The 26118-nt window shown below is 33.8% G+C and overlaps 2 protein-coding genes and 1 pseudogene across 3 annotated transcripts; all 3 read right to left on the bottom strand.

The window, feature by feature from the left end:
• Window positions 1-1579: 1579 nt before the first annotated feature.
• LOC148547787 (uncharacterized) lies at window positions 1580-2592 on the bottom strand (annotated as a pseudogene).
• Window positions 2593-12262: 9670 nt separating this feature from the next.
• On the bottom strand, window positions 12263-15065 carry LZF1 (light-regulated zinc finger protein 1). The gene is made up of 3 exons (XM_088497403.1): window positions 14515-15065; window positions 13105-13533; window positions 12263-12846 (listed from the first exon to the last, which is right to left on the bottom strand). The coding sequence occupies exons 1-3, from the start codon at window positions 14695-14697 to the stop codon at window positions 12577-12579; spliced, it is 882 nt and encodes a 293-aa protein (XP_088353529.1). The 5' UTR covers window positions 14698-15065; the 3' UTR covers window positions 12263-12576.
• A 6258-nt stretch (window positions 15066-21323) lies between these two features.
• Window positions 21324-25632, bottom strand: NADK3 (NAD(H) kinase 3). 2 transcript variants are annotated; one of them, XM_088496901.1, is made up of 6 exons: window positions 25043-25632; window positions 24239-24484; window positions 22780-22860; window positions 22355-22506; window positions 21830-22206; window positions 21324-21751 (listed from the first exon to the last, which is right to left on the bottom strand). In XM_088496901.1, exons 1-5 carry the CDS (start codon window positions 25118-25120, stop codon window positions 21831-21833), a joined length of 933 nt encoding a protein of 310 aa, XP_088353027.1. In that variant the 5' UTR covers window positions 25121-25632; the 3' UTR covers window positions 21324-21751; window position 21830. The 2 variants fall into 2 exon arrangements, with proteins under 2 accessions (XP_088353027.1, XP_088353028.1); XM_088496902.1 differs by having other exon boundaries at window positions 21324-22161.
• Between the last annotated feature and the right edge of the window lie 486 nt (window positions 25633-26118).

Here is a 26118-nt window from a genome sequence, read left to right on the forward strand (position 1 = left end):
CAGAGGGAGGCAACCGAGTTTGTTAAGAAGTGTCCACCTTACCAGAAACATGCCAATTTCCATGTCGCACCTCCCGAAGAGCTCATCAGTGTCACCTCACCATGACCTTTTGTGAAATGGAGTCTCGACCTACTTGAACCATTTCCACAAGCACCAGGACAAGTTAAATACCTCATAGTAGGGATTGATTATTTCACTAAGTGGATCGAGGCGGAGCCCTTAGCAACTATCATTGTCCAAAGAAGTCGGAAATTCTTGTACAAGAACATTGTCACAAGGTTTAGAGTACTCCACTCCATCACCACGGATAATGGGACTCAATTTACTGACTCAACCTTCAGAAACTTGGTGGCCGACCTAAAAATAAAACACCAGTTCACAGGGTAGAACACCCCCAGCCCAACGGACAAGTCGAAACTGCCAACAAAGTCATACTGGTCAGGTTGAAGCGCCAAATTCAGGACGCAAAAGGGGCTTGGACTGATGAGCTCCCTCAAGTCTTGTGGGCATATCGGACTACTCCACATTCTACAACAGGAGAATCACCTTTCCGACTTGCTTACGGAATGGAAGCCATGATCCCCATAGAAATAGCTGAAGAATCACCTAGAGTCATATTTTACAATGAAGGGGTTAACATCCAAGCACAAAAGGAAGAGCTCGACCACCTCTCCGAAGTCCGAGAAAGAGCTTGGATTAGGGAGGAAGCTCTAAAGCAAAGGATGGCTCTACGGTATAACCAAAAGGTGATAAAAAAGAACTTCGCCACCAATGACCTAATCCTAATCCAAAATGACATTGGCGTACAGAAATCATGAGAAGGAAAGCTGGCTGCAAATTGGGAAAGACCTTACAAGATAGTAGAGGTCTTAGGCAAAGGTTACTACAAAGTGTCTGATCTCCAAGGGCGGGAGCTCCTGAGGTATTGGCACGCATGTAACCTTAGAAAATACTACAGCTAAGATAAAGCAAACTTTGCGCCTTGGTGTACTCTTTTTCCCGGTTATAAGGGTTTTTAACGAGACACCAGCACGAGGGCTAGGAGTACCCGAGCCTTTAGTAATTAGATTTTTAAAGGAATTTATTAATTACCAATAAAAATTCCTATCCTATTTATTTCTTCATTAATTTAAGCTTGGCAATCCGGGAAAATCATTGACCGACCTAAACATGGTCGGCAAGATAAAGCGACGAGGTACATGTTAACGTAAGAAGTTATATAAACAACTCGTACAAAGTGACCTCAAAGAGGACGGATAAAAAACGAGCTGTAAAAGTAACTTAATAAAGGCCGATTATTAGAAGTTGGAACTGTGGAAGAAAACTCTTAAATTAATAAAATTTGCTATGACTCAAAAGTCAAAGCAAACTATAATCTAGCTACAAACAAAAGATAGAACAACACTCTTTGATATAGAAGAACAGTTTTTGAACATTACTTCATAAAAAGGTTGTAGAAACAACTAAGTAAAATGTAAAAGTGTTCAAGAAAAACTACCAACTATTACAAAAAAGTCAAAATGTTATAAGATCCATAGGTCGGGCCATTCCAGATGTCCAAAACAAAAACAAAAAGGGCTCAGGACTTTTCCTCAAAAAGAGGGGTAAGGTCCTCGCCCGTGACTACATCTTTTCTCTTGGCCAAGGGAGTTGGAGGATGAATAGACACAGGCATGTCTGGAATACCAGTAGGAACAAAAGAAGAGGTCTCCATGACAACAACTTCAGGCTGGGCTTCAGACGTTGAGGTTTGACTGACCTTAGGACCCGAGGTCTTCGGGTTAAGGGGAGGCTCCTCCTCATCTTCCTCAGGAGCAGGGACGATCTTGCCATCCACTACAATATTGTCCAAAGATCAAAGTCGAGAGCCAAGACCTTGATCTGAGTCTCTAGGTTCTCAAACATCTCACCCATCCCCAATGCCACCGACTCCTCAAGTTCAGCGCATCTCTGCTTCATCTTCTCCAGCTCCTCCTGGAGTTCCAGCTTTTTCCCATAGACACGAGTATAGCTTTCCTCCGACTTATTCATCTTCACCTTGGCCAAAGCAGTAGTAGCTCCGACTTCACGACCTCTCCCGAGTTCTCTCCAGGTCGGCCCTCAAACCCCTCCCTCACTTTTTTCAGGTCCTTCTTAATATCATTAAGCCTCTCCACATCAGCTCGGGCGGCCACCAGGAGCACTAACTGTGGCCTGAATAGGAGTGTTTCTCTACTCCCTAGCCAAAGTAGCACACACACTGATGTGTGAAGTCCGCCAAAAGCTAAGGTTTGGAGGTGATTCCGAAGGACCACGTCATCCATGCTGACGTGGTGATGAGAAAGAAGGTTCTTTTTACCCTAAACTAACGCATCAAAATTTCTCATATAGATGTTATTCCCCTCATCCACCTTTTGTTTCTTGGAGGGGATTCTGTTGAGGAGGGAGACTGAGGAGAAGGGTCAAGGGGTATAAGCTGGGAAGTAAGAGTTGGGATAATTATCTTTGTATCAGAGGGGCCCGACTCTGACTTCTTCGGAGAAAATCGGGTAGAGGAGGATCCGAGTTCTTTTTGCAACTGGAGATTCCGAGCTACCACACTCTTTTTTGCATTTCTAAGTGTTCTCATATGAGCAAATTTCAAAGGCATACTCTCTACAGAAACAAAGAAAAAAGTTAAGTAAAGACAGCAATAATGTTAACCAAATTCAGAAAAGCAAAGAGAAAGAAAGCTACCTAGCTCAGACTTCAGAAGGCTAGGGTCTCCTAAAAATCTTTACGTATCCAAGTAAGGAGCTCGGCCCAAGCATCCAGAAAAAGTCTACAACACTCCTTTCAAGCTCATCTAAGTCCTTGACATTAGGCTTAAGGGTGACCAATGTGTCGTGCTAGTAAAAAGGAAAAAGAGACTCTTGATTCTCGGCCAAAAAGAAAGGTTGGACTCCCTCCACGCCCCAGACCTTAAAAAAGTGATTCTTAAAATCATGAAAGGAATCATCGAAGATGGCAAAAACCTTCTAACTTTGAACAAACAGATAAAAGAACACATTCATCGAAGGTCAGACATCCAGCTCCCGACATAGAAGCTGGTATATTTTCAGGAAGGCCCAGGAGTTAGGGTGCAATTGAGAAGGGGCGAGGTTGCAAGACCATAGTACATTTGTAAGCATAAAAGAAAGGCCGCTCAGAGTCCTCTAAAGGAGGGAAACACACCCTCTCTTCCGGATCAGGCGCCACTAATTCATAGTTTCTCTCGTCTTTCCTATTCTCACGTATACTATGGTGCCTACGGAACTCCTGATAATACTCTCTATCGGTCACAGGAACACAAGAAAGGATAGTAGGAGGGACTTTAGTCAACATACTCGAAAGGACAGAGCGAAAGGCCATACTTACAGATGCAAAGTAAAAAATTATTACTAAAAGAAGTCGGAACTCATCCAAAAGTAAGTCGAAAAAACTCAAAAAATCAACAAAATAAAATGGTATCCCTACTATGAAACATTGTTGCATAGTAACGACGCCATCTGGGGGGCAATAACACCCACGGCAACAGTCAAAAGTAATGCAGTTCAAAGCAAACGTTTTTATTTTTCGCAAAACAACAAGAAGATAGCCGTTTCAGTCTCAGCATTTTTTCCAAAAGAGAGAAGAGAAGAAGAACCGCATCCTCATAAGAAACAATTTTTCTTTCACAATCTTCACACATAGGCAAGAAAGACTTAGAAGCACAAGACAAGTATTCAAAACAACTAAAGAACCCACCTTGAAGGAGATGTGAATCGAAGGTGGGCACGTCAATTAGCAAAAACACGAACGTTCCTCTCCCAAGATATATCTCCAAAAAGAATAAGAAGGAGAAATCTCGGAACTGAAGGCTCTAGAGAAGCAAGAAATTAAAAGGAAAAATCGAACACTGTTTCACAAAGAGAGTAGAAAGGAAATAATTTTGGAAATGTGAAAAGAGGAATAGGAGAAGGGAGAACACCTTATAAAGGGAGATAGGGGCACGGCCGCCATTACTACCCTCATCAAAGTATGCTCAAAATCCAAGGAAAACTGTCGTGTAACGTTCGCTCCCCATTTGAGGGGGTAACGTTCAAAATTTCAAAAACACGTCGGGTGACCGACGTTAAAGCCAAAATGCTTGGGCCCAACCTCCCTAAAGTTCGGACTCAAATAGGGGCACTGTTCATACCCTGCCCCAAAACATAAAGCCAGACCCAATACAGATAAAGGGGCCTAACCTTAGAAGGTGGCCTCTATCCCATACCCGACCTCTTCTAAGAGGTCAGACACCAACAGAGGGGTCCAGCTCTACTTGTCTAAACAAGTAAATGCCTCTAGATATCCCTCTGCTACATCTAGAAAGGAGATATAAATAGACTCCCGAAGATAAAGGGAACAGTTATCTATCAATAAAGGTAGAACTATTTCAACAAAGGTGGTTACTGACTCTACTATAAATGCACTAACACCATTCAGGTATAAGGTACGTTCTAATCTACTAAAAACCTGCCTAAATCCCTTGCTAACTTAAGTATTGGAGTCTCTTGTAGGTACCACCCCACAAGGAACTTAGATAGGCGGCACCTCAGCATCATAAGTCGGACACTGCCATACAAAGGGATCTGGACCTCACGTTTAAGCCCAAATCAACATTTCAAGTAACCCTCGGAACAATATCCATTTAAAAATTTCTTGATTAATTCTAGCAGCAATTAATAAATATTAAATAAGACAAATTTTGACTATCTCGATTGATTTTTTATTTTCTTCCTAGCATTACCGTAATTTTTATATCAAAAATTATATATTAACATTCAAGTTGGCTAGAAGAGAAAAGCATGCATTGTGCAATAAGTATATAATCCATGCCATATTCATTGTTTTTTTGAGTAAATGTCATTTCCGATCTTTAATCATTTGGAATATAGACAAAGCACACTCCCACAATATAAAATTAACAAACCGACCCCCAACCTCCATTGGAAATACCCATCATGACCCTTGTAATTGGAAGACAAATGGTGGGGTGTTGACGTGTCAGTGGCTAGTCCACGTGAATTTTGTGCGTCCATATTCGGGACTTATCGACCCCTTTGCAATAGCCAAAACGGCCGTCATCACTGTTTGTATGATCGGCGTCAGTTTTGATAGTTCCTCTGTTGCTCACTTCCTCAGCAAGTACTCCCTTCACTCTTCTGACTTTCCAACAAAAATTCTCGTCATCGAGCATAGCACCACCGTCGACGATTGTATGGCTATTGTCACAATTGTCGGCGACATATTCGAGGCCAGTGCCTCCATCCTCCACCCTAAGAACTTTCACGCCGTGAATTACACCAAACTTCTGGACCTCAAGGTGAAGCCACCATTGTCGGAGTCAAACTCCATTGGGATTTGAAACAGAAGCTGCGTTTCGTAATCTCCAGTGTCGTTCTCTAATATTACTTACAACGGCGGTGCAGAGACCGTCGGCAACAAACAGATTACTTCAATGGAAGTTTAGAATTTAAGAGTAGAGCCCAAAATTAGAACTCAAAAGAAGGAACTAGGATTAGAAATTCACTAACCATGCAAAGCAAATAGAACCCAAAGCGGCGATTTTCAGGCTCTATTTCAACGTTCCATCAACGGACAAGGAGTAGCACCAACGAGACGTTGGCATTGGAGTAGAAACCAGGTTATAAAGTGGGTATCTATTGAGAGAAAGAAGAGTATAAATTAGTCTCGTACCTTCAAAGAGAACGGCATTGTTTGATAAGCTTCTGGCAATACGAATTCAATCTCCAAAGTATTGTCTTCTACTCTCCTGCAAAAATTTTCCAAATTCTTTTCTGTTAGATTTTCAAATTCAATCTTTCATATTCTAATTTTTCTAAGTTTTCAGAGACTCAATGCACTTTTTCATTCGATTTCTCAATTTTTTTTTTATTTTTTATTGTTGTTTAAAAAAATTTTCAATGCACTTGTTGAAGAACAAGTTGCAATCAACTTTGAAGAAGATGAAGAAAGAAGAAAAATCCTAACAAGTTCGAACGAGCAGAAGGAATAAAGAGAATGCTATGGGAATAACAAGGTTTTGAAGTGATTGCAAAGGGCAATTATTCCCTACTTAAAAGGAGACAAATTCATATCATGAATTAGCCACTGATACGTCAACACTTTACTATTTGTCTTCCGATTAAAGGGTCGCGATGGATATTTTCAATAAAAGCTGAGGACCGCTTTGTTAATTTTAAATCATGAAGATGTATTTTGTTCGTATTCCTAATAATTAGAGATTAAAATAGACATTTATTCTTATTATTTTTATAGTTGTCAATAGTAATTATTCAATTTAAGTGTTCACATAGCATTTCTCATTTTCTCTTATAATAAGAAAATCCAACTTTCAATATACTACATTAAATTAGATCCTTCACCATAACTGTTAAAAGAAATGTTGCATACACTCATAATTACACATAGATAATCTAATATAATAAAAAATACATACATTAACTAATGCAATATACTATACAACTTAATTCATCAGTTTGGTTTATGATCAATTTGAAGAATCATCAACAGTGATATTTGGATATCAAACTATGGCCCCCACTTAGCCACAACATGTCTAATTAGATCTAGATTCTAGAAGGCTCCTAGTCCATATATTATGTGTTCAAAACTCATTCTTCCAAATGTTGAAATTGACACTTGAACAATTTCAGGCCAATTTGTCATACAAACAAAGGCCAAGCATTTGCAAGATACTAACCTAACCACATCTGATTCCAAAGAGCCTCCACACTAAACAGATTACGTTTGCATGATTGCTTTGGTCAATTTTCTGCCCCACACATGCCAGGGCAGAAAATATGCACACAACATAGTATCTGTCTTGTTGTTCCATTCTCATCCATAAAAAAAAAAAAAAAAGAATTTAATATTAATTTTTTTTTCATACGACTTAATACTGTTGGGGATTTTTTTTGTTCTGTTTTGTGTGTAAATATTCAATGAAATTCAAAGACTTGGAACATGTAGGGGCCTCAACAGTTGGTAACATGCATGTACCTATATTTCTTTCGACTTTAATTTGCTGCTGATGATATCATATTCCAACATTTTTTTTAAGTAATTAATTTGGTTGGTCTTTCACAATGTTTACATTAAAAAAATATCAGTTTTCACAATTCTTTTTATTATATTTAAAATCTCTAATGATACAAATCATACAAGAAAATAGCTTTTAAAAGTTATTAAAAATGATAAATTTGTTTCTCATCACCACTTTTTTATTAAGTACACTTATCTCTCATAATTTCAAAAATATAATATATTAATACTTCGTTATGAACGATGAGAGATGAATTTATCACTTTAAGTCTCGAGATTGTTTTAATTAGTTTCATAATTTGCATAATTTTAAAGATGTTAAGATTCAAATAAAAAGGAATTATTAGGAACAAAATTGAATAAACCAAAATTGTTAAGGGTCAATATTGATTTTTCTTTTACAAATTATTTCTAAACTTTATTACAAAAAAATTAAATAATTTGACTTGAAATATAATTTGTAGTAATTCTTCTACTAGGTCATTTTTTTTTTCATTCCAAACTCATTCAAAAATACTCACTCAACTCAACCGAAAATATTTGGATGTGACATTAATTTTCTGGACAAATTATTGGCATATAACTTTATCCCTATATATAATAAAGTGAATCAATAGTATATAGTTTATTTGAGGAAAATAATTAATTTGAAAGTCCCTATGTTGGTTTACCAAATTTGTGAATAGGCCTATACTTTTAAAATTTTTAATTAAATCCTCCTACTTTACAAAAATTTTAGTTAAGTCCCAATCATTGCGAAAAAAGAAATAAGAAATAGAATATTCCCTGATATATACTTATAGGGACTAAATTGAAAATCTTGTAAATGATAAATTAAAGATTTAATTGCAAATTAGATAGATTATATTGTTATATATCAAAGTTCATTTTTTAAAAAAGAAATTCTAATTGTCTGTTCTTTGTTATTATCAAAAGTATCACAGGAGAAAATTTTATAAACAAAAAATTTGGAATAAAATGTTTTATAATTATTTTATATGAATTCAAATATAGATTAATGGTTAAAAGTCTTAATTCATCTTTTTAATATATATGCTGAAAAAGATATTAAAAATTGAAAATTAGAAGACAATTTACGAGCTTCAATTATTTTTCTTAAATATTTCAATAAGCTAAATACAAATAATATATTCAATTTTAAAAAATTGTAATATTAAATATATTATATTTTAGTACGTTATTCATTAAATAACAGGAATAAGATAGAGAAATAAAAATGTGTTAGTTTTATATACAATATGAATAACTTGTTTCGTTTATAATTATTAAATCCTTGTTATTTATTTTGTTTAATTAAGTCCCTATAAAAATATATCTAATAATATTCCATTTCTTTTAATATTTTTGTAACAACAGAAATTTATTTACAAATTTAGGAAAATGATAGGAATTTCACTAATTAATTAAACCTTTTAAAATTTATGCCACATCCTAATTCCTAAGGTAGCATTTATTTTGAGGTACTGGCATAGAGACTGTGACTCAATATTATATTTGTTCAAAAATTAGTACTAAAATTTCAGTTTCTGTCTCCAAAATTTCAGTATTTCAGTACTTTCAAAAAATAGAGACACAAAAGATTGAAATTTTTTGAGACAGAAACTAAAACTTCAATTATATTTTATATCTAAAATACTCTCATTTCAATTAATTAATTCCAACTTTATTCTTTGTACAAATTAAATTAAAACTTCATTCATATTTCAATCTTTATCTCCTACTTTATACCAAACACAATACGAAAATTTATTTCAATTTTTATCTCTCAATCTCTCTCACTCAGTCTCAATCTCTCAATCTCAATCTTTCAATTTCTGTGTCGCTTCCAAACCCTACCTAACATTACTTGCCCAAATGTTATTTAAAGGTAGTAGACTTAGGTGAAATAATAAATATGATATTAATGGCTGGGAGGGCTTGTATCCCAAAAGAATATCCATGTTGTTGGCCCTTGAGACTTAGATTCACCATTCTCCATTCAATTTATTATTGTCTGATTTTTAGCTTCTTGTCTATCTGCTTTGTTGTTTTTATTCAGCCTCCGATTGAAAGGAACATGGAATAGTGTGAAAACAAATAAAGAAATATCATCGTCCCACTTGATCGTAGCTGTCAACGATATCCATGCAAACCCAGACATATTTCAATGCACTTTCGCTTTATTTATTTATTTGGAATTTTTCCATTCGGATTTTATATATGACCTGAAAAGTGTGCTTTTTAGAAGTGAGATAATGAGAGAGAAATAAATCTTAGTCGCGTAGGGCCACACTTGATGAACATATTAAAATTCATATAGCACTTAAAAATACTTTACACAGGTTCTTTTTTAAATTAGAGCATTCATAAGTCTCTTGTTGTTTTATATGCAATTTAATAGTCATTAAGTTATGGATCTCAAAAATAGAAATTTAACTTTAGGTGATTTGAATACATGAAAAGAAAATTTGTAGAACATCTAATTAGAATGGTAGATGGGATGAAAAATAAATAGGGAGGTAAAAATAAATTTAATATAAACATAATACATAACAGAATTTAATAGGATTGTCTGATCCCACTTAATATAATAAGTGCAATAAGATTTTGTTGTTGTAAGTTATGGATCTCGCTCTCAAAGTTAATCAATCCTCACACTTAATTAATCTAAACCATATTACACTTTATTTATGTGTCAATAGTTGTTGTGGGACACATAATTCAATTGCAAAAACTAACCAACGACCAATTAACAGTTTTCTATAACCGGACAAGGATCTTATCCATTGATTTTTTGTTTCCTGGTGAAATAGTAAGAGTTAGAAATTAGAATCTACATAAACTAAAGAGGGAGCGAGGTTCTGATTAAAGAACTGCATCTTAGTCCATGATCCTAAACTAAATCATCAAACCAAAGAAAATTAGCAAAAATGATAAAAACTTAAAACATATCTCTAAGAAAACGGCAATTCAAGTCTTCTATCGCGGTTATAAAATTCTTATTAGTAAATAATCAACCGTGCGACGTACTATACACACAAAAATTCTGTCATTAAATTAATTATTCGTAAAGAATATATATTTAAATATAAAATATATATAAAAAATTAATTTAACAATTCATCTACTTATATATAAATATATATAATAATAATTAAGTGACTAATTTTTAGTGTCTGTATAACATTTTCATAAATAATATATCAATAAACAAAATTTATTTTAACTTTATCTGATATCGAATTCACCCAAACTTTATAAACTCCAACCTTTTATTAAAAAAGAAAACAGTTCCCCCCCCCCCCACCAAAACTACTACAATAACGTTTGGGAGCCAAAATTTGATGATAAAAAAAGTTATAACTTGTTTTTTTTTTGTTTATATTCATTAATTAATGTTAAAATAAATATATAATTATAAATATTACATATATAAAATTACAAATATTAAATTAAATAAAATAACTTTAAATTAAATTATTATTTATGTAACATTGCTCAACTACTAATCTGCCACGTAGTCGTTAATATGATGGCTTAATGAGTTAACTCCATCACTACCAAATCTTTTATGGCAATCAAGAGAGAGAGAGAAAGGTGATTGTTTGTTAGCATTTTCATTCAGGCTTGCAGCCATATAGGAACAGACAAGGCATCACTTTCTGCTTATCATAACTTCCTATCCAAACCTTAATTTTTTAGTCGTAGATTTATATGGTATAAATTTTGAACACTCGATTCTTGTCTGTTTAATAGCTGTACAATGTGTACAATGGGCATTGTACAATGGGCTAAATCTTTGGTTTATAAATCAAATGAATAATACAAGCTTTTTGGGTTCACCAAGGTTCGAACTCTTGACCTTCAAGATCTGAAACTCTTATACCATGTCCTGAAACCACTCATCCCAAAAACATAACATGCCAGGATAATGTAACACTAATAATGATATCTCTAATACTTTCTAAACCTTCATTGTACCTATTGTACGCTCATTGGCTCCCTATACTTTCTCTTTTTTTTTTACCAGATGTTTTTACAACATTCGTTGACTAATTTCAATAGATAGTACTCTCTCAATTTTGTTTTATATATCAGCGATAATTTTATATCTCAAAATATATTTACCGAATAATATAAAAAAAAAATGAAGGAATGCATTAAAATGGAGAGGGGAGTAGAAGACAAAAGAATTTAAGAATAACAGTTGGCGTTGAAAGAGAAATCTCATATGCAAGTACAAGACTGTGTCTACCGTGACTTATCCCCCAAAGATATTGGGATTTATCTTCTCCTACTTGCAAGTTGCAATAAAGCAAAGAATATAGATATAATAAATAAATAAATAAGAAACATTCACAAGTGTGAGTGTGTGACAAATGATGAGATAATTTATATGCAATTACTTCATGTAAATAAATAATTAAAAATTATTCAATTATACTATATATATATTAAAATTAACTACTAATATAAAATTTATGTTAAAATACAAATATATATTATAAATAAACTAAATAATATATATATTTATATATAAATATATTAATAACTAATTTTAATATATAAATAATTTAATCAAACATATCAAATCATTTAATTTACCAACGAATTATAGTTCAAATAATATAAACATATCAAATCATTTAATTTACCAACAAATTATAGTTCAAATAATATAAACATATCAAATCATTTAATTTACCAACAAATTATAGTTCAAATAATATAATCTCTCCGTACTCACATAGAGGTCGAATTCAAATCTCACTCTAATTTCTGCCGGTGCAAATTGACAATTGTGTGATTAACTAGCAAAACATGAATATATGCAATCCACAAACGCACGCAAAGCCTTCTTTGTTAAAACAAAAATTGCAGAGGCTGTTTGAATATTGGTCCAATTTAAAGGCATCCTTATAAGCAAAACATAAAAATGAGGAGGTGGGACAACTTGTCGAGTGAGTGGTAACTCAATTATGACGAACATGTTACATCAATCATTTATAAGCTTTTATCCAATCATTCCCAAAATTTAAATAAAACAGGAAAGTCTCAAATATGAGAGCAGATCCAAGTTACTTTTTAAGCAAATAATAGCTCTCAAAAGAAAGAAAATCCTTTTTGAAAGGAGCAAACTTCTAAACACAACCAATATAGAAGAACAAGATCACTATGATAACGAAAATAGAGATGCATCTATATATATATGGATTCTACAACAAATGTGAGAAAGCCCTTTAACATTTCCCATCAATTATTTATTCCTGCCTTTTGTTTTTAGCACAATCACAATGACAATTGAAGAGTTAGAGATCTTGCTCTAAAAAGAAGATGCTGAGACAGCCATGAATTGAAGCATTGTAGCTAATCAACTTTAAACCTTGTGTGTAAGATGAGACGACTTCATATCATATCATATATAATGTAAACAACAAATGAGAAGCATTTCTCTAAGTTATGAGGGTAGGGACCTGAGAAGAAACCAACTCAAAGGTGGTGCCTCCGCCGCCTCGAAGACCGAGTCTCTTGCATGGTAGAACAGCATATGTCCGGAACAAACATAGCATGGTCGGATGAAAACTGAGGGTCTTTCGGCCAGTACAACCCCGAAGCTGTAGGAGGAGAAGGGACCTGCTGAACTGTCCACGATGAATCCGGAACGCCGCTCAGGTACTCATCATCGTCCTCCATTCCCATTTCCTCTTCCACGGATCTTAAGACTGGAGAATCAGAATCCCCAAGCTTACCACTATCAGCCTGCAAAAATTCATCAGGGAAACTAGAAGTGAAAAGCTTAATCACGAAACTTCCGCAATAAGGAACCTATAAACTTCAAGCACCCTTGAGGGAGTGTTCGATTTGATGGTAAAGTTGAGGTATAAATTTTCATGGGCGAGTTTCATTTTTACCTCCTAAGGAATCTAACCATAGCTGTAAACAAGACAATTAAGGATAAAATCTTTCTACAAAAACCAACAATCAAATGAGGGTGCATTGGAACAACTATGCACATACCTTTGATGATCCTTCCATGTAATTATAACCTTGACCGAAATCATTTAGGCCAAGGAATTCTTCGATCGGCCATGGTGAGATATTTCCGGCAGTAGAACCACCACCATAAGACTCCTTAGCCGGAGGCATCTCACCAACTCCCCCAGCATCAAGGGGTAACATTTCATTGTAATCCGACGACCGGGGCATCATCGACACCTTTCTGGAGACAGAAGAGGACTTGGTGTCGGAAGCTTTCTCCCCAGAATCCGACTTCAAAGAAGTTGAAGAAGTACCACCGGGCTCGGTTGCTTCTAGACCTACTCTTACACCAGTGAGAAGAAACCTCTGATGACCGGAGACATAAGTATTCGCTGTGTGTATTGCCACATCACACTTTCGACACAGTAAAGCTCGATCCTCTAGACAGAAGAAATAGCCAAATGCTTCCTGTAATGAATAGCAGATCCTAACCATAATCACATGATCCAAAAATGACAAGCACTTCTACAATTCATTTAAACTGAAGCAAAACAAGTAACAAATCAACAAGGTACTAACTCAACCAAAATTGTCAACAACGTATTTATTCATGTAAAACCACTTCTTGAAAGCAAAAGCAACAGTTTTTCACTTTTTCTAGATTGCAACATCCCAATTCCCAAGAAAACAAAAATTCACTCCATATTCAAAAAGAAGATATTAAAGACAAACAGACACAGTTATGAACTTGTGTAATCAAGACATTGGTGAAGCACCTTCTAAAGAAAGTTAAATGTACCAACTTCCACCACAATAAAAATATAAACACAGCATGGGAGAAGAGTTGGAAAAGGCAAGACAAATAAACAAGTAGATATCTCCATGAAAATGAAACATGCCATGAATAAAAGATCAGACACAAGGGGGAAAAGAAAGAAAAAAAGAAAAAGAGAGAGAGAGAGTATAAGACAGGACACAACTAATTGTCAACATGATTCCAAATGTTTTCACTGCTCCTAATACTAATAATATCTATCAAGATTTTATGTCATTTTCTATGTACATCTGTTATGGAAAGGAGGAGGCATGTCTAACAAAACCCGTTTAAATTGCCCCCAGAACTTTCTTGAATCACCACAAATCTTATCAATGATACAAATTGTTACAAACACTTCCTATGAAGATCATATCAAACTTGAGCTTAGTTTCCAATGAAGTTCCCAAAAGCTGCACTAGCAATAAGCATCAATCATTAAAATATTTCATATACTGAATGCAAAATCAGCAGCATAAAAGTTACAACAATCCAAAATAAGAACCTATGCAAAAAATTGTACAAAATCTTGTGTTTTGGTTCAACCACCAAAACAAATAAACAATTGCCACGAAAACCAATTAAGATTTATATATATAATTTTTTCATTTAAGGAAACAAGAAGAAGAATTTACCTGACAAATATCACATTTGGGCATGTGAGAAGAAGACATGGAAAGTGGAACCCTCTGGTGCTTGCTAGCGAGCTTGTTAGCTGCATGAACCTTCTCATCACACTCCCAACAAAGCGCAGCCTCATCAGCACAGCAAAGAACTTTAGCCTCAGCAGCCTCACACACGTTGCACTGAATCTTCATCCTCTTTCAACTATCACCACTTTTTCCTTTTCTCTTTTCCTAATTTTCCCACACCAAATTTGCTTCCTTCGACTCAGAAAACCCAACACCAGCCCAGAAAGTTTCAAGCTTTATCCAGCAATCCAAGGATAGAAATGGAATTGAGGGGGATTAAGAGAACCCCACTTGGGAAGTGAGAGAAAGAGAAAAGGGAATGGGGAAAGGGGGTTTGTGGAAGAAGGAAGAGGAAGGTGGAGGGTTTAAGAAGGAAGAGAAGAGAAAATGGAGGATATTTTTGAGGCCACGAAGCAGCATGTACACGTGGCAGCAAACGGGTAGTGTCGTGGCAAGGGAGACCGCCTTTGCTGGCTTTGCTTTGGTTTTTCATCGTTGCTGTAAGAAAATCTCACTCTTTAAAAAAGAACAAAAATCTAAGCTGTCTTGTTTCCTTTTTTTTTTTTTTCTAAATTAAAATAAATATTATACTGTATGTGAATTTAAGTCATTGGTAAATTAATTCGTTTTTTTTTTTATTGTTTTAACGATCTCAAGTTGAAGTCATATTTTTTCTTTTTTTTTGTTACACTGAAGTCAAATTATTTGATTCAACTAGCTAGAGAATGATTTAAATCAACTAAACGATCAACTAATTAAAAATTTAAATATATATCTTTTTCAGTTAATAAGAAAAAGAGAGATGGAGAGAAAGAAGGATAAATGAACATTTAAAAAAAAGAAAAAAGAAAAACTTAATTCACAAAACTTTTCATAGTAAACATACATTGGTGTTAATAGAGGACCATAAGCAATCATAATTTCCTTTAATTTTTCATACTGATTGTATAGATAAAAGTCAAATCTTATTTTATATATAATGTTTTATATACACTAAAAATAGTTATTACATAATGGTATATACTTATGCATTTGATTCACATAAATTTTTACTAATTAATTAGTCATTAAAATGACAAAATCTTTCATAATAAAATAATTTTGTAGACTGTGTCAGCAAAATAAAAAAAAAATATATGTTTTATCTTAATATCGTAATTATTAACAACAAAATTGAAGAAAATTATTTGCATAGTTTCTAAATAAATATAACTACTCAAAGACATCATTTTAATATCTTTCATGGAAATTGTTAATAATACAGAAGATATAACTAACCTAATAGAACCTATTAATTTTATAAATTGTATATTAAATTACAAATCGAGAGAAATGACGAATATTATATAAAAAGACTAAAAGCCTTTTAAGATGAAAGTTCTCTCTATAATTATTTTGTTCATTTATTGTCTCTTATCACATGTTCTAAGGTAAATTAGTATTAATAAGGTGTATAGCTAGAAAAAGAAAATATTACATAACTTATTACTAAATGGACGTTTATTTATAAAACAAAATAAATTTTAAAAATTAACATCACTAATTTAAGAGAATTGTGTGAAACTAATTATTATTTAGTGTCCAATTTTTAAAGTCCCATAATATCTTTATAACCACTAATTTTCTATAAATGAAAATAAGCAAGGGTAGAAAGAGATAAGAAATATTGATAGAATATTTCATTTCATTGCCATTTAAAGTTGTAAACCCTGCATATATATAATACTACACAATGGGTTCTAATTTCTAATGTTAGAAAATAGAAATAGAAACCACTTAATGATGAAACCGAATATAAGGATTTGTACATTGAATGCAGGAGAGATCGATTAAATTCGCTTAATGAGAATAAAAATGTAGTATTAGGTGGAGATACGGAGATTTGGAGAGATATCATTGGTGTGAATTATGGAGGAGGAACCAAGATCTCTCATGTCTCATCTCTCATCTCATGTCTCATGTCTCATCTCTCATCTCTCATTAAAATGATGTTCTATATTTACTTTACCTTTTGGACTCGGAAAACTATTATTAATGGCAGAGAGTCAAGAAGGTGCCATGAATTTTCCATTTTGACCTGTTTATCGATTTTTTAATCGATTTTTCTAATTTTTTTTACCAATTCATTAATAATTAGTATTTATCCTAAAAGGGATGAATTTAATTGTTGGTTTTCGGTTAATCCGGTTGAATTGATCAATTCAGTCCAATTTTTAAAACTGTTGTTAAATCAAGTCAATTAGACATATATTTATTATAATAATTTTATACAACAAATTAATAAGGCATGACCTTTGAATGTTAAATTTAATAAATACTATATAAAAAATATTATATAATAGTATTAGTATTATATAATATAAAAATATTAATTAAAGTACAAAGATATAATATTTTATTATTAATTTCGTTATAAAATATGTATTTTTATTGTTTTGATCGGATTAGGTCGAGTCAAAACATAATTCAAACTCAACTCAAAATCGACACCATGTAAACATAAAAAATTTGAACCCAGCGAAATATAGTTGGAGTTCAGATTGAGTTTCTAGTCGAATGGGATCTGTCTTGCGCACAGTTTGATTTTATCATGGGATACATAGTGCTAGATGTTGAGCTTCATATTATTACAGTTGGAATACTTGAATGTTGGTCTCTTTAATCATGATTCACTGTAACAATACGGTTATTTATAATATGAAAAATGTTATACGTAAATATTCCATCAAATTATTGAAAGAGAATGGTACTTAAATTTATGCATATTTTATAAATTATTGAATGTAAGTCTAAAATGGTCAATAGAGTTATTAGTCTATGATATAGCAAATAATGTCTCTGGATAACAAACTGCTTTCCTTTCACTCTATTTCTGAAAAAATTTCCCCCATTTATTTTCTTCATGTTTCTTTGATGAGTGAATGAGAATACATATTCCACTGATTTTGTGAGATGTTCTCAGTTATGCAAGCAAAATGAGATGGCATAGTGTTAAGTTATATGCATTTATGAAGTGTTGTCCCTTAAAGAAAATGGAATAAGGGTTGAGAGTGATCTCCAAGGCGTGAAGTGAGGCCCCATGGATTAGGCAAAAGCAGGGGAAATGAAAATGAGTTTCTGGCATTAGTGGGATATTTTGTAGCATGAGATGAGATACACCATAGTTTTAGGCAAAAGGGAGGGAAATAACAGTTGTTCAAAAGTTGAATCTCAACGAATGGAGTGTATTGGATCAAGAGATGGATATTTTTCTTACATTGATTGTGAAAATTCAATCAATCTTTAGATGGTTAAATCAATATAAACATATTTTGTACCACAAAAAGAAGAAACAAGTTAAATCAATTGTATTTTAAAAAATCAATAGAGGTTGTGTTAGGTCTAACAATAGAGGCTACAATGAGATGAATCATGAATCACTCTTAGAATGGTACTTGTGTTTAGTGTTCAATTGTGCTTTTTATAAGGTTACTTCTAATAAAAATTATTTAGTATAAAAGATGTCTCATTAAAATTGATAAAGACTAAATTTATGAATCTAAACTAAATTTAAATCTTAATTTGAAGAACTTGTATTTAGTATCAGAGTGTATCTTGAATAATTTTTTTAATGAAAAATATTTGAAAGAATAAAAAGATTACTAAAATATTTAGGGTTTTTTTCAATTTTTATTATTGTATTATCATATTCTATTTTACTATGCACCAAAAAATTTTATATTTTATTCTAAAACCATATGGATTGAGAAAATTAAAAATATATAGGGAAAACATAGTGGAGAGAGAGAGAGAGAAATAGATGTTGGGAGATCAAAATTTCTTTTTCATTTCTTTCTATGGATGAAAGTTTCATTATTAAACACTTATTGCTAAATAAAAATTAAAAAGTATTGCGTGCTTTGTCAACTAGAAAATAACACTATTTTATTGTGTATAAATAGCTGAGATTTGAATAATCATTGGTAATAAAATAAAAACTATTTTTTAAATGGGCAACTTACTTAAATAAATAAAATGAGAGAATCCTTTATCTGATTGTAACATTTGAAAACTCTTTACATGTGTGTCTTGTTTTGTTTACTATGTAAACCGTGGGAGCTAACTACGGTTTCAATATATTCATAAACCGTGAGAGCGTTGGACGGATTTCAGCTGGAAAACTTTGAGCATAAACCGTGGCTGCTCACCACGGATTATGAAGGAAAATAGGTAGCCATAAATCGTGCTTGGTCACCACGGTTTATGAAAAAAAAAAGCTCTGAACATAAACCCTCCCTGCTTACCATGGTTTATGCATAGAGAAGTAACACATAATCCGTGGATAGTCATCATCACGGATAGCATTTGTGCCAAACCAAAATTGTTGCACCTTAGTGGTTGAGAGAGTTTGAGGGAGAGGTTTGAAGGTTTGAAGGTTTTGGTGACATTTGGGTGGTGGAGCCATGGAGGACAAAGTTCGCATGTACCGGCTATATTAAATTATTAATTTTAGTTACACTTAAAAAATGAATAATACTTTAAAAATAACTAAAAAAAATTCAAAAATCTTATGTGAATGAACATGTACATAAAATATTATGTGAAAATAAGTATAAACATCAGGATAGTCAATAAATAATTACCGAAGAATAAAAAGAGTAAAAGATAATTGTAAATTCTAAGAGTTGAAATAGTAAAAAGAATGAAGAAGAAAAAGTTAGATATATATCAATTAAATAATATTATAAATAAAAAATTTAATTTATTATTTATAATATCATTTTTAAAAAAATGCATGCATGCATATAATGAATTCTCTATTTATGTTTGTTAAAAGTTGAGACCGAATTGCAAGTTAGAATACAGTACAGTATATCACAGAGTATCTAGTGAGCCCTAAACCATATAAGTTAATAATTTTGGTTTGGTACAAATGCTGTCCACGATGACTATCCACAGATTATGTGTTACTTCTCTATGCATAAACCGTGGTAGGCAGGGATGCCGGGAGGTTTCATGTTTAGAGCTTTTTTCTTCATAAACCGTGGTGAGAGTCACGATTTATGGCTACCTATTTTCCTTTATAATCCATGGTGAGCAGCCACGGTTTATGCTCAGTTTTTCAGCTGAAATCCGTCCAAGATTCCCACGGTTTATGAACATATTGAAATCGTGATTAGCTCCCACGATTTACATAATAAACAAAACAAAACAAGATACTCACACTTACGTAATCCAAATGTTGCAATCACATAAAGAATTTTCTCATTTTATTTATTTAAGTACATTGCCCTTTTTAAATTTTCAAATGGACTACATATATATTTTTACAAAACAAATAATTTATTTTGAGAAGTTACTTGAAATCAAGTGGTTAAGTTAGCAAAAGTTTTAGCAATTTTAGTATAGAATTAGATTAGAAAAATACTTAAGTGTTGGAATATTTATAAAATTGTAGATGTGACCAAATTATCCTTTGAGAATAATTTTAGATGGTAATAGATAATTATTTCCCTTATTATATGAGAAGTTATTCTCTCATGGGGTGGTTATCCCTGGAGTGCTGATAACCGAAATAATGGGAGAGTGTTTGACTTGCTCCCTAAATCTAGTCAAATACAAGTGGTGAGAACTTGTATCTTAATTGGTCCGATCCGTAGAGGTCAGACGGCTTGAACTCATTACTATTGGGTCAAGTTGTAAGGTTGGTCGCTACTCAGTAGATTTTTGGGTTGAATTGTCTTCATTCCATATATGAATAATATTATTTTTAATGGCAGATTATTTTCTAAGCACATTAACATTGATAAAAATGAAAATTACTTTTATTTTTATTAATTTAGATTAGTTTAGTAGTTAGCTCACAAATCTGTTTAAGTAAGTGTTGAGGGTTCGAATCTTATATTGTGCCTGCAGCGACAACTCATTCTTTAATGACAAACCTTTAAATATCCGTTATATTAGTCTTTAAGTTGCTAAGTTAAGAGATGCAGAGATGCCGTGAGGGGAAAAAAATTATTTTTGTTACCATAAACAAAAATGTGTTCTGTCTCTAATCAAAAGCAAGCTTCTTTGTTTTGTTTTAAACTTAAAATTCTTTGGGCCAAGACCTGACGTTATCTTGGGCTAAGCATTTCATTTCAATATCAATTTTGGCATTTGTGGCTGGAGGCGCTTCGCATCCTGGCACGTAGGTTGCCTCTGAGAAGAACCAAACTGGGTTCCTATGTGTGTCTCAGTATGTAGAGTGAGTGATTTATGATCCAAAATAAATAAATAAATAAAAATTGGCATTTGAACTATGCCAATCAAGGCAACAGTATGCAAATAATTAAATCAGAAAAAATTCATCACAAGAAAATGCTGTTAAACTTTTTAAGTTTTCATGAATTGACAACTGTTAGGGACTTGGGTATTATGGGTGCTCAAAGTCTCACATCGAGTAGTATGGGATGCTTGATATTGTATATAAGGAGAGTGGTTCTTCTTCCTTAACAGCTAGCTTTTAAGGTGTGGTTTTCCACTTTCCTTACTGATAGACCGTAGCAAAGTGGCTACTGTTGGGTCAGTGTTGATAGAGTGAAGCCGCCGTGGACGTCGGCTCTCCAGGGCCGGTGTATTGTTAGGGACTTGGGTATTAGTATGGGATGCTTGATGTTGTATATAAGGAGAGTGGTTCTTCCCCCTTAACAGCTAGCTTTTAAGGTCCTTAGATACTTAACAACAACACATGCAAACATATATTGATAGATGAAAATCATTAGAGAACCTAATTTTTATCTGAACTTTAAACTGTATCTAACCATTGAAAAAGAATGTAACAAAAAATTACAGGCATAGCATACAATCAAACCAATAGGGGACTGGCATATTTGCTCATCTAATGGATTCCAAAAGCAGTGTTTCTGTTCCTAGACTCTTAGCACCAAAATATTTTAGACCAATACAATATCTTAAAGGCCTGTTATTTCTCATTGTGCCACAAGGTGGGGTGTGTGTACAAGTGTATAACTAGAATCTTTGTTCCTCCAGAAAGACAGGTATATCTGATGAACCTCGAAACTCCCCCCTCAAGAAAATACTCCCCATTGGGCCATTGGAGCTTATCAAGTGATATATTCAATTATACATCAAGAAACTTTTTCATCTTCGGGGCACGTATATGGGGATGAGATTCTAAGTTGCATTTGTAGCACAACTACTATGAGGGAATGGGATGTTGCTCTGTCCTCTGACATTAGAATACCCTTCTGCTGATGACGGCATGTTGTGAATTAACTTCAAGCATTTTTCAATTGTAACAGTTGATGAGGCAAGAAAATTTTCAGAACTGGTGCTTTAGAAGATATCTGAATGAAATCCCCATTCTTTATGGAATAATTGACATGAGAACCGTCAATATATATCACACCTCTTCTACTAGACCATGTAGTGTCCATTTTCTGGTCATGTTCAACCAATCCATGCATGAAGTTGGACACAGCCCCATGTGAAATCGGCTCCCTTACCATGTACTGAAGATCCTGTGATAAAATGTGCATTGGAAATCCTCCGGCCGAATGCATTGCTGCTGTTGAACCGGCAGCCGTTGAGACTCTTAGACCACTTGATCTACAGTTAACTCGTGGTGAACAGAACTGATCGTCCTTTTTTATACTGCAAATGTACATGCGTAATTGACTTCTTTTGGCTTTTTTTTAAAATTATTCTCTTTCCGTCCCCCCTTTTTTTTTCTTTTGTTGGGGCTGGGAGCCAAAGAATTAATGCTTTGAGATTAGAATAAGGAAGTAAATACAAGCTTTACCTGAAAGAGAACCTAGAAAGTGATGCCGGACAAGGATGCGCAACCAAGATATCATTCAGAGCAAAAGTTGATAACTGATGTGCATTCACAGATGTCATTATCCTCGTTAACTTGGAAGGAACAATTTGACCTTCAAGTATGCCATCTAAAACCTGAATTTTTTAACAATGAAATCAAAAGCAGCTAAGATGATTATATCTATTGTTTCATGGTGCATTGAAACTGATGGAATGATGGAGGTGGCCAGAAGAAAAATTGAAGTTTATAGTTCTTTCCTCTGATAGATTGATTTGCATTGAAGCAGTTCATCAATAAAGGATCATTTCATCATTATCTAATATGACAATAGAATCATCAAAAGGAACAGAAAGGAAGAAAAAAAACATTGCGCTAGTATTTTACTCCAAAGGTATAGCTAATCTTACTTGCTCAAAGTTTTCAACAGTTGCAGCGCAAAGATGGCCAGTGCTTCTGGTAGCGTCAAACTCACTGCTGAACTTTTCCACCTATTGTAAGTGAAATATGACCAAAATATATTAAGTTTTGGAATCAAAGTTCGTAAATTTTCATGTGTCAAAATGAGTGCACTAATTTTAGTGTTTTGTTAACTATTTACAAATTGTAAGAATGAAAGAAGAAACTTGGAAATTGAATCTTGAAGAGCTCTATTGTACATGAATGCTGGAGCAAACCTAATGTCAAGGCATCTACTGCAACTTTGTATCATTTTGTGTGTCAATGATGGACCAATACCAGATCATCCACTACAAACTAATCTTGTTTCTACATACATGCTCTATACTCTAAATAACTAACTTCATAAATTAGGTCATTCTTGGATAGACCTAGGAGCTAGAACAATCCAGAGAGGGTAAAAAAGAGAAAACATCAACCTCAAGTGGATTGGAAACTTCATTTTGTCAAATTGCAAACAATGAGGTGTTGGAATTTGCTAATTTCTTCTTCTCTTTCTCTTGTTTTGACTTTTCTTTAACAATGTACAACTTAATTTCCATAGCTAGGATGAAGATGGTGAATTGGTGATATTACTTTGATTTTTTTTTTCACTTAATGCAAATTTCTATTTCCATTAATTGAGTGTTTATCATAATTCTTCACACTCTTGTGAAATGGCCACTAAAAGTGTATCTACGGTTCACATATAGAATTGGGAAATTCGTATGTGTGCTTGTTTATATGATGACCACCATAATTTGACATTTATCCTGGAGTAGATGATGATTATGTGGTTGTTGGAAATTTCCTTGATACTTGATAAAGCTTTTCTAGATGAAATATGGTTAAGGGATTAGAGAGTTTCATTTAGCTAAAAGAGAACTAACATACCAAAGAATCAGGTGTTACATAAATTAGGGAAATTAACCATCAATTATGAAATAGAACTTGACTAATTAGGAATTCATCATTTCATTAGAAAGTTATTGGAACCCTAGCTCTCTTTGAAATTTGCCTACTTTTCTAGTTCTTAGCTTTTCATGTTTATTAAAGAACCAAAAATATATAATCAAACTTTTGTTTTTCTAGTAATTTTATTAATTTTCACTAAAGCCTCCTTTAATCCTAAGTTTTCATAGTCTAATTAGTATCAAGGTAGTGTATTTGGTAATTGCCTAACTGGTGACCAAAATCCTTGTGAGACAATATTTTCTCACTTCTATATGTATAATTCTAAAGCCAATATATCAATATTAGAACAAGGTGAAGACTCACGTGTAGCTTTTTTAATGTGAAGTAAATAGTTGAAAACCATTAGATGATTTGACATGTTTGACTAAATTGTCATCTAAGAGTTCTTGACTACTAACTTCATATAAAGACAATTGCATGTGATTCCACCTTAAAACAAACTACATGTACATTAACCTCATCAATCCGTGTAGGGTCAGAATTCACTCCAAGAACAGGAATCGTGTCATCCATATAATGACTGGCCTCCAAAAGGGTTCCATCACCACCAACTGTAACAACCATGTCCACATCTTTAATAGGCTCAGACAAATTATTGCGGACGACAGCTTTCCATGGCACTGACTTTTTCTTTACAATTGCTTGACAGAAGTTTACGGCTTCATGGTGCATCTTATGCCTACTATCCAAGAAATGTAAGACCTGCAATTTTTACCAATAAGATTCAAATTGTGCAAGCAACTGTTACAGTAAAGCCTATTAGTAGTATCCAAGTTGAATGTTATAGACAAAACCCCTTGATTTATCATGTCTACACTGACCTCCCTAATCTCAAATTTACAAATAAGGTATGCACCAGCCTTTATAAATACAAGGATATCAAGTGCCATATAACTTAAATCTCATGGTGCCACTTTTACATATAAAGGGATGCCATGTTAATATCCTTTTAAGTGGTCAGTGCAAGTTACCCTAAAGGAATATACATATTATCCCAAAGTGACGATTTTGACTCCAACTAAACACAACCACAGTCTGGCATTTTATCAAGCACAATGCGTGCACCAGGGAAATTGCAGAGCCAAACCTCCAACCGTATATTCTCAAAAGGCTCAACGACCATCAAAGAAAATAGAAAAACAGGAATGATGTCAAAGAGATTAAACATCATGGGTAAGCGAATACAGAGAGAGAGAGAGAGAGAGAGAGAGAGAGAGAGAGAGAGAGAGAGAGAGAGAGAGAGAGAGCATAGGATTTTACCTGAGGGTGAGTTTGGGAAGGTGGTGGTGCAGATACGTTGAAGGGTTTCAACAGTAATAGCAATCTCTTCATTGCCATCTCCTTTGTTCTCACGACAAAGAAAGTGTTGAGCTATTCAGTTAACTTTGCAGAGCAGAAAAATAAGCGTGGCAAGGGAGTTCATTTGACATGAATATTGAGTTATATATATCAACAACCCCTTATGAGCAGAAGAGGGATGGACAAAGCTCACGTGGATGGTTCTGTCTTTCAACCGGGCAGCTTGGGTGCGTGTGGTGGTCTTCTCCGTACCTGTGCCATAAAGCTCCTGGCGAATTCAAGCAAACTTCACGGCTTTTTCGTGCAGCCACGTATTTCGAGAAGCTAATTTCACTGCCGATGTACTTGCGAAGCGTGCTCAAAGCATCACACAAGCCATCATCTTCTTCGACTTGAGAGGGACGAAGTTCGTCCGTGTTGCGGCGGTTTAGTTGTCTTTTGTTTGTTGGGCCTTTGGCCCCGTTTGATATCAAAAACCATACATTAGTTATTATTCATACTCTAGTGAAATTGGCCTTTGGGCTTTGGCCCCCATGTTCTTGACTTGCTTTAACGGGTGAAATGAAACAAGTAAATGCAAATGCTACTTGCAAATATAAAAGAAATCACCCAACAATTTATAATAAAATAATTAATTATTAAAATAATTATACTTATCATAATAAAATAATTAAATCTATAATAAATGTTTCGAGGGTTACTTGAAACGAAATTACTTTTGGGTCTGAACGTGAGGTCTAGACTCCTGTTAGGGCAACGTCCGACTTCTGTTGATGCCGAGGTGCCATTGTCCGAGTTTCTCATGAGGAAGTGGGGGTAGTATCTACAAGGGACTTCGATACCTAAGTTAGCAAGAGTTTAAAGTAGGTTTTTTAGTAGATTGGATTCTGAATGTACCTGAAGTTATCAGTGTATTTATAGTGGAAAAGATAACCACATTTTAGAGTAGTTCTAGAGAAATTGTTTAGATCTCCCTTCTAGATGAATAGGAGATATCTTAGGAGTTAGTTACTTGTTCAAATAAGTAACTCTGAGTA

This window comes from Arachis ipaensis, chromosome B8, assembly GCF_059453495.1.
Source record: "Arachis ipaensis isolate K30076 ecotype BB chromosome B8, ASM5945349v1, whole genome shotgun sequence".
Classification (NCBI taxonomy): Eukaryota; Viridiplantae; Streptophyta; class Magnoliopsida; order Fabales; family Fabaceae; genus Arachis; species Arachis ipaensis.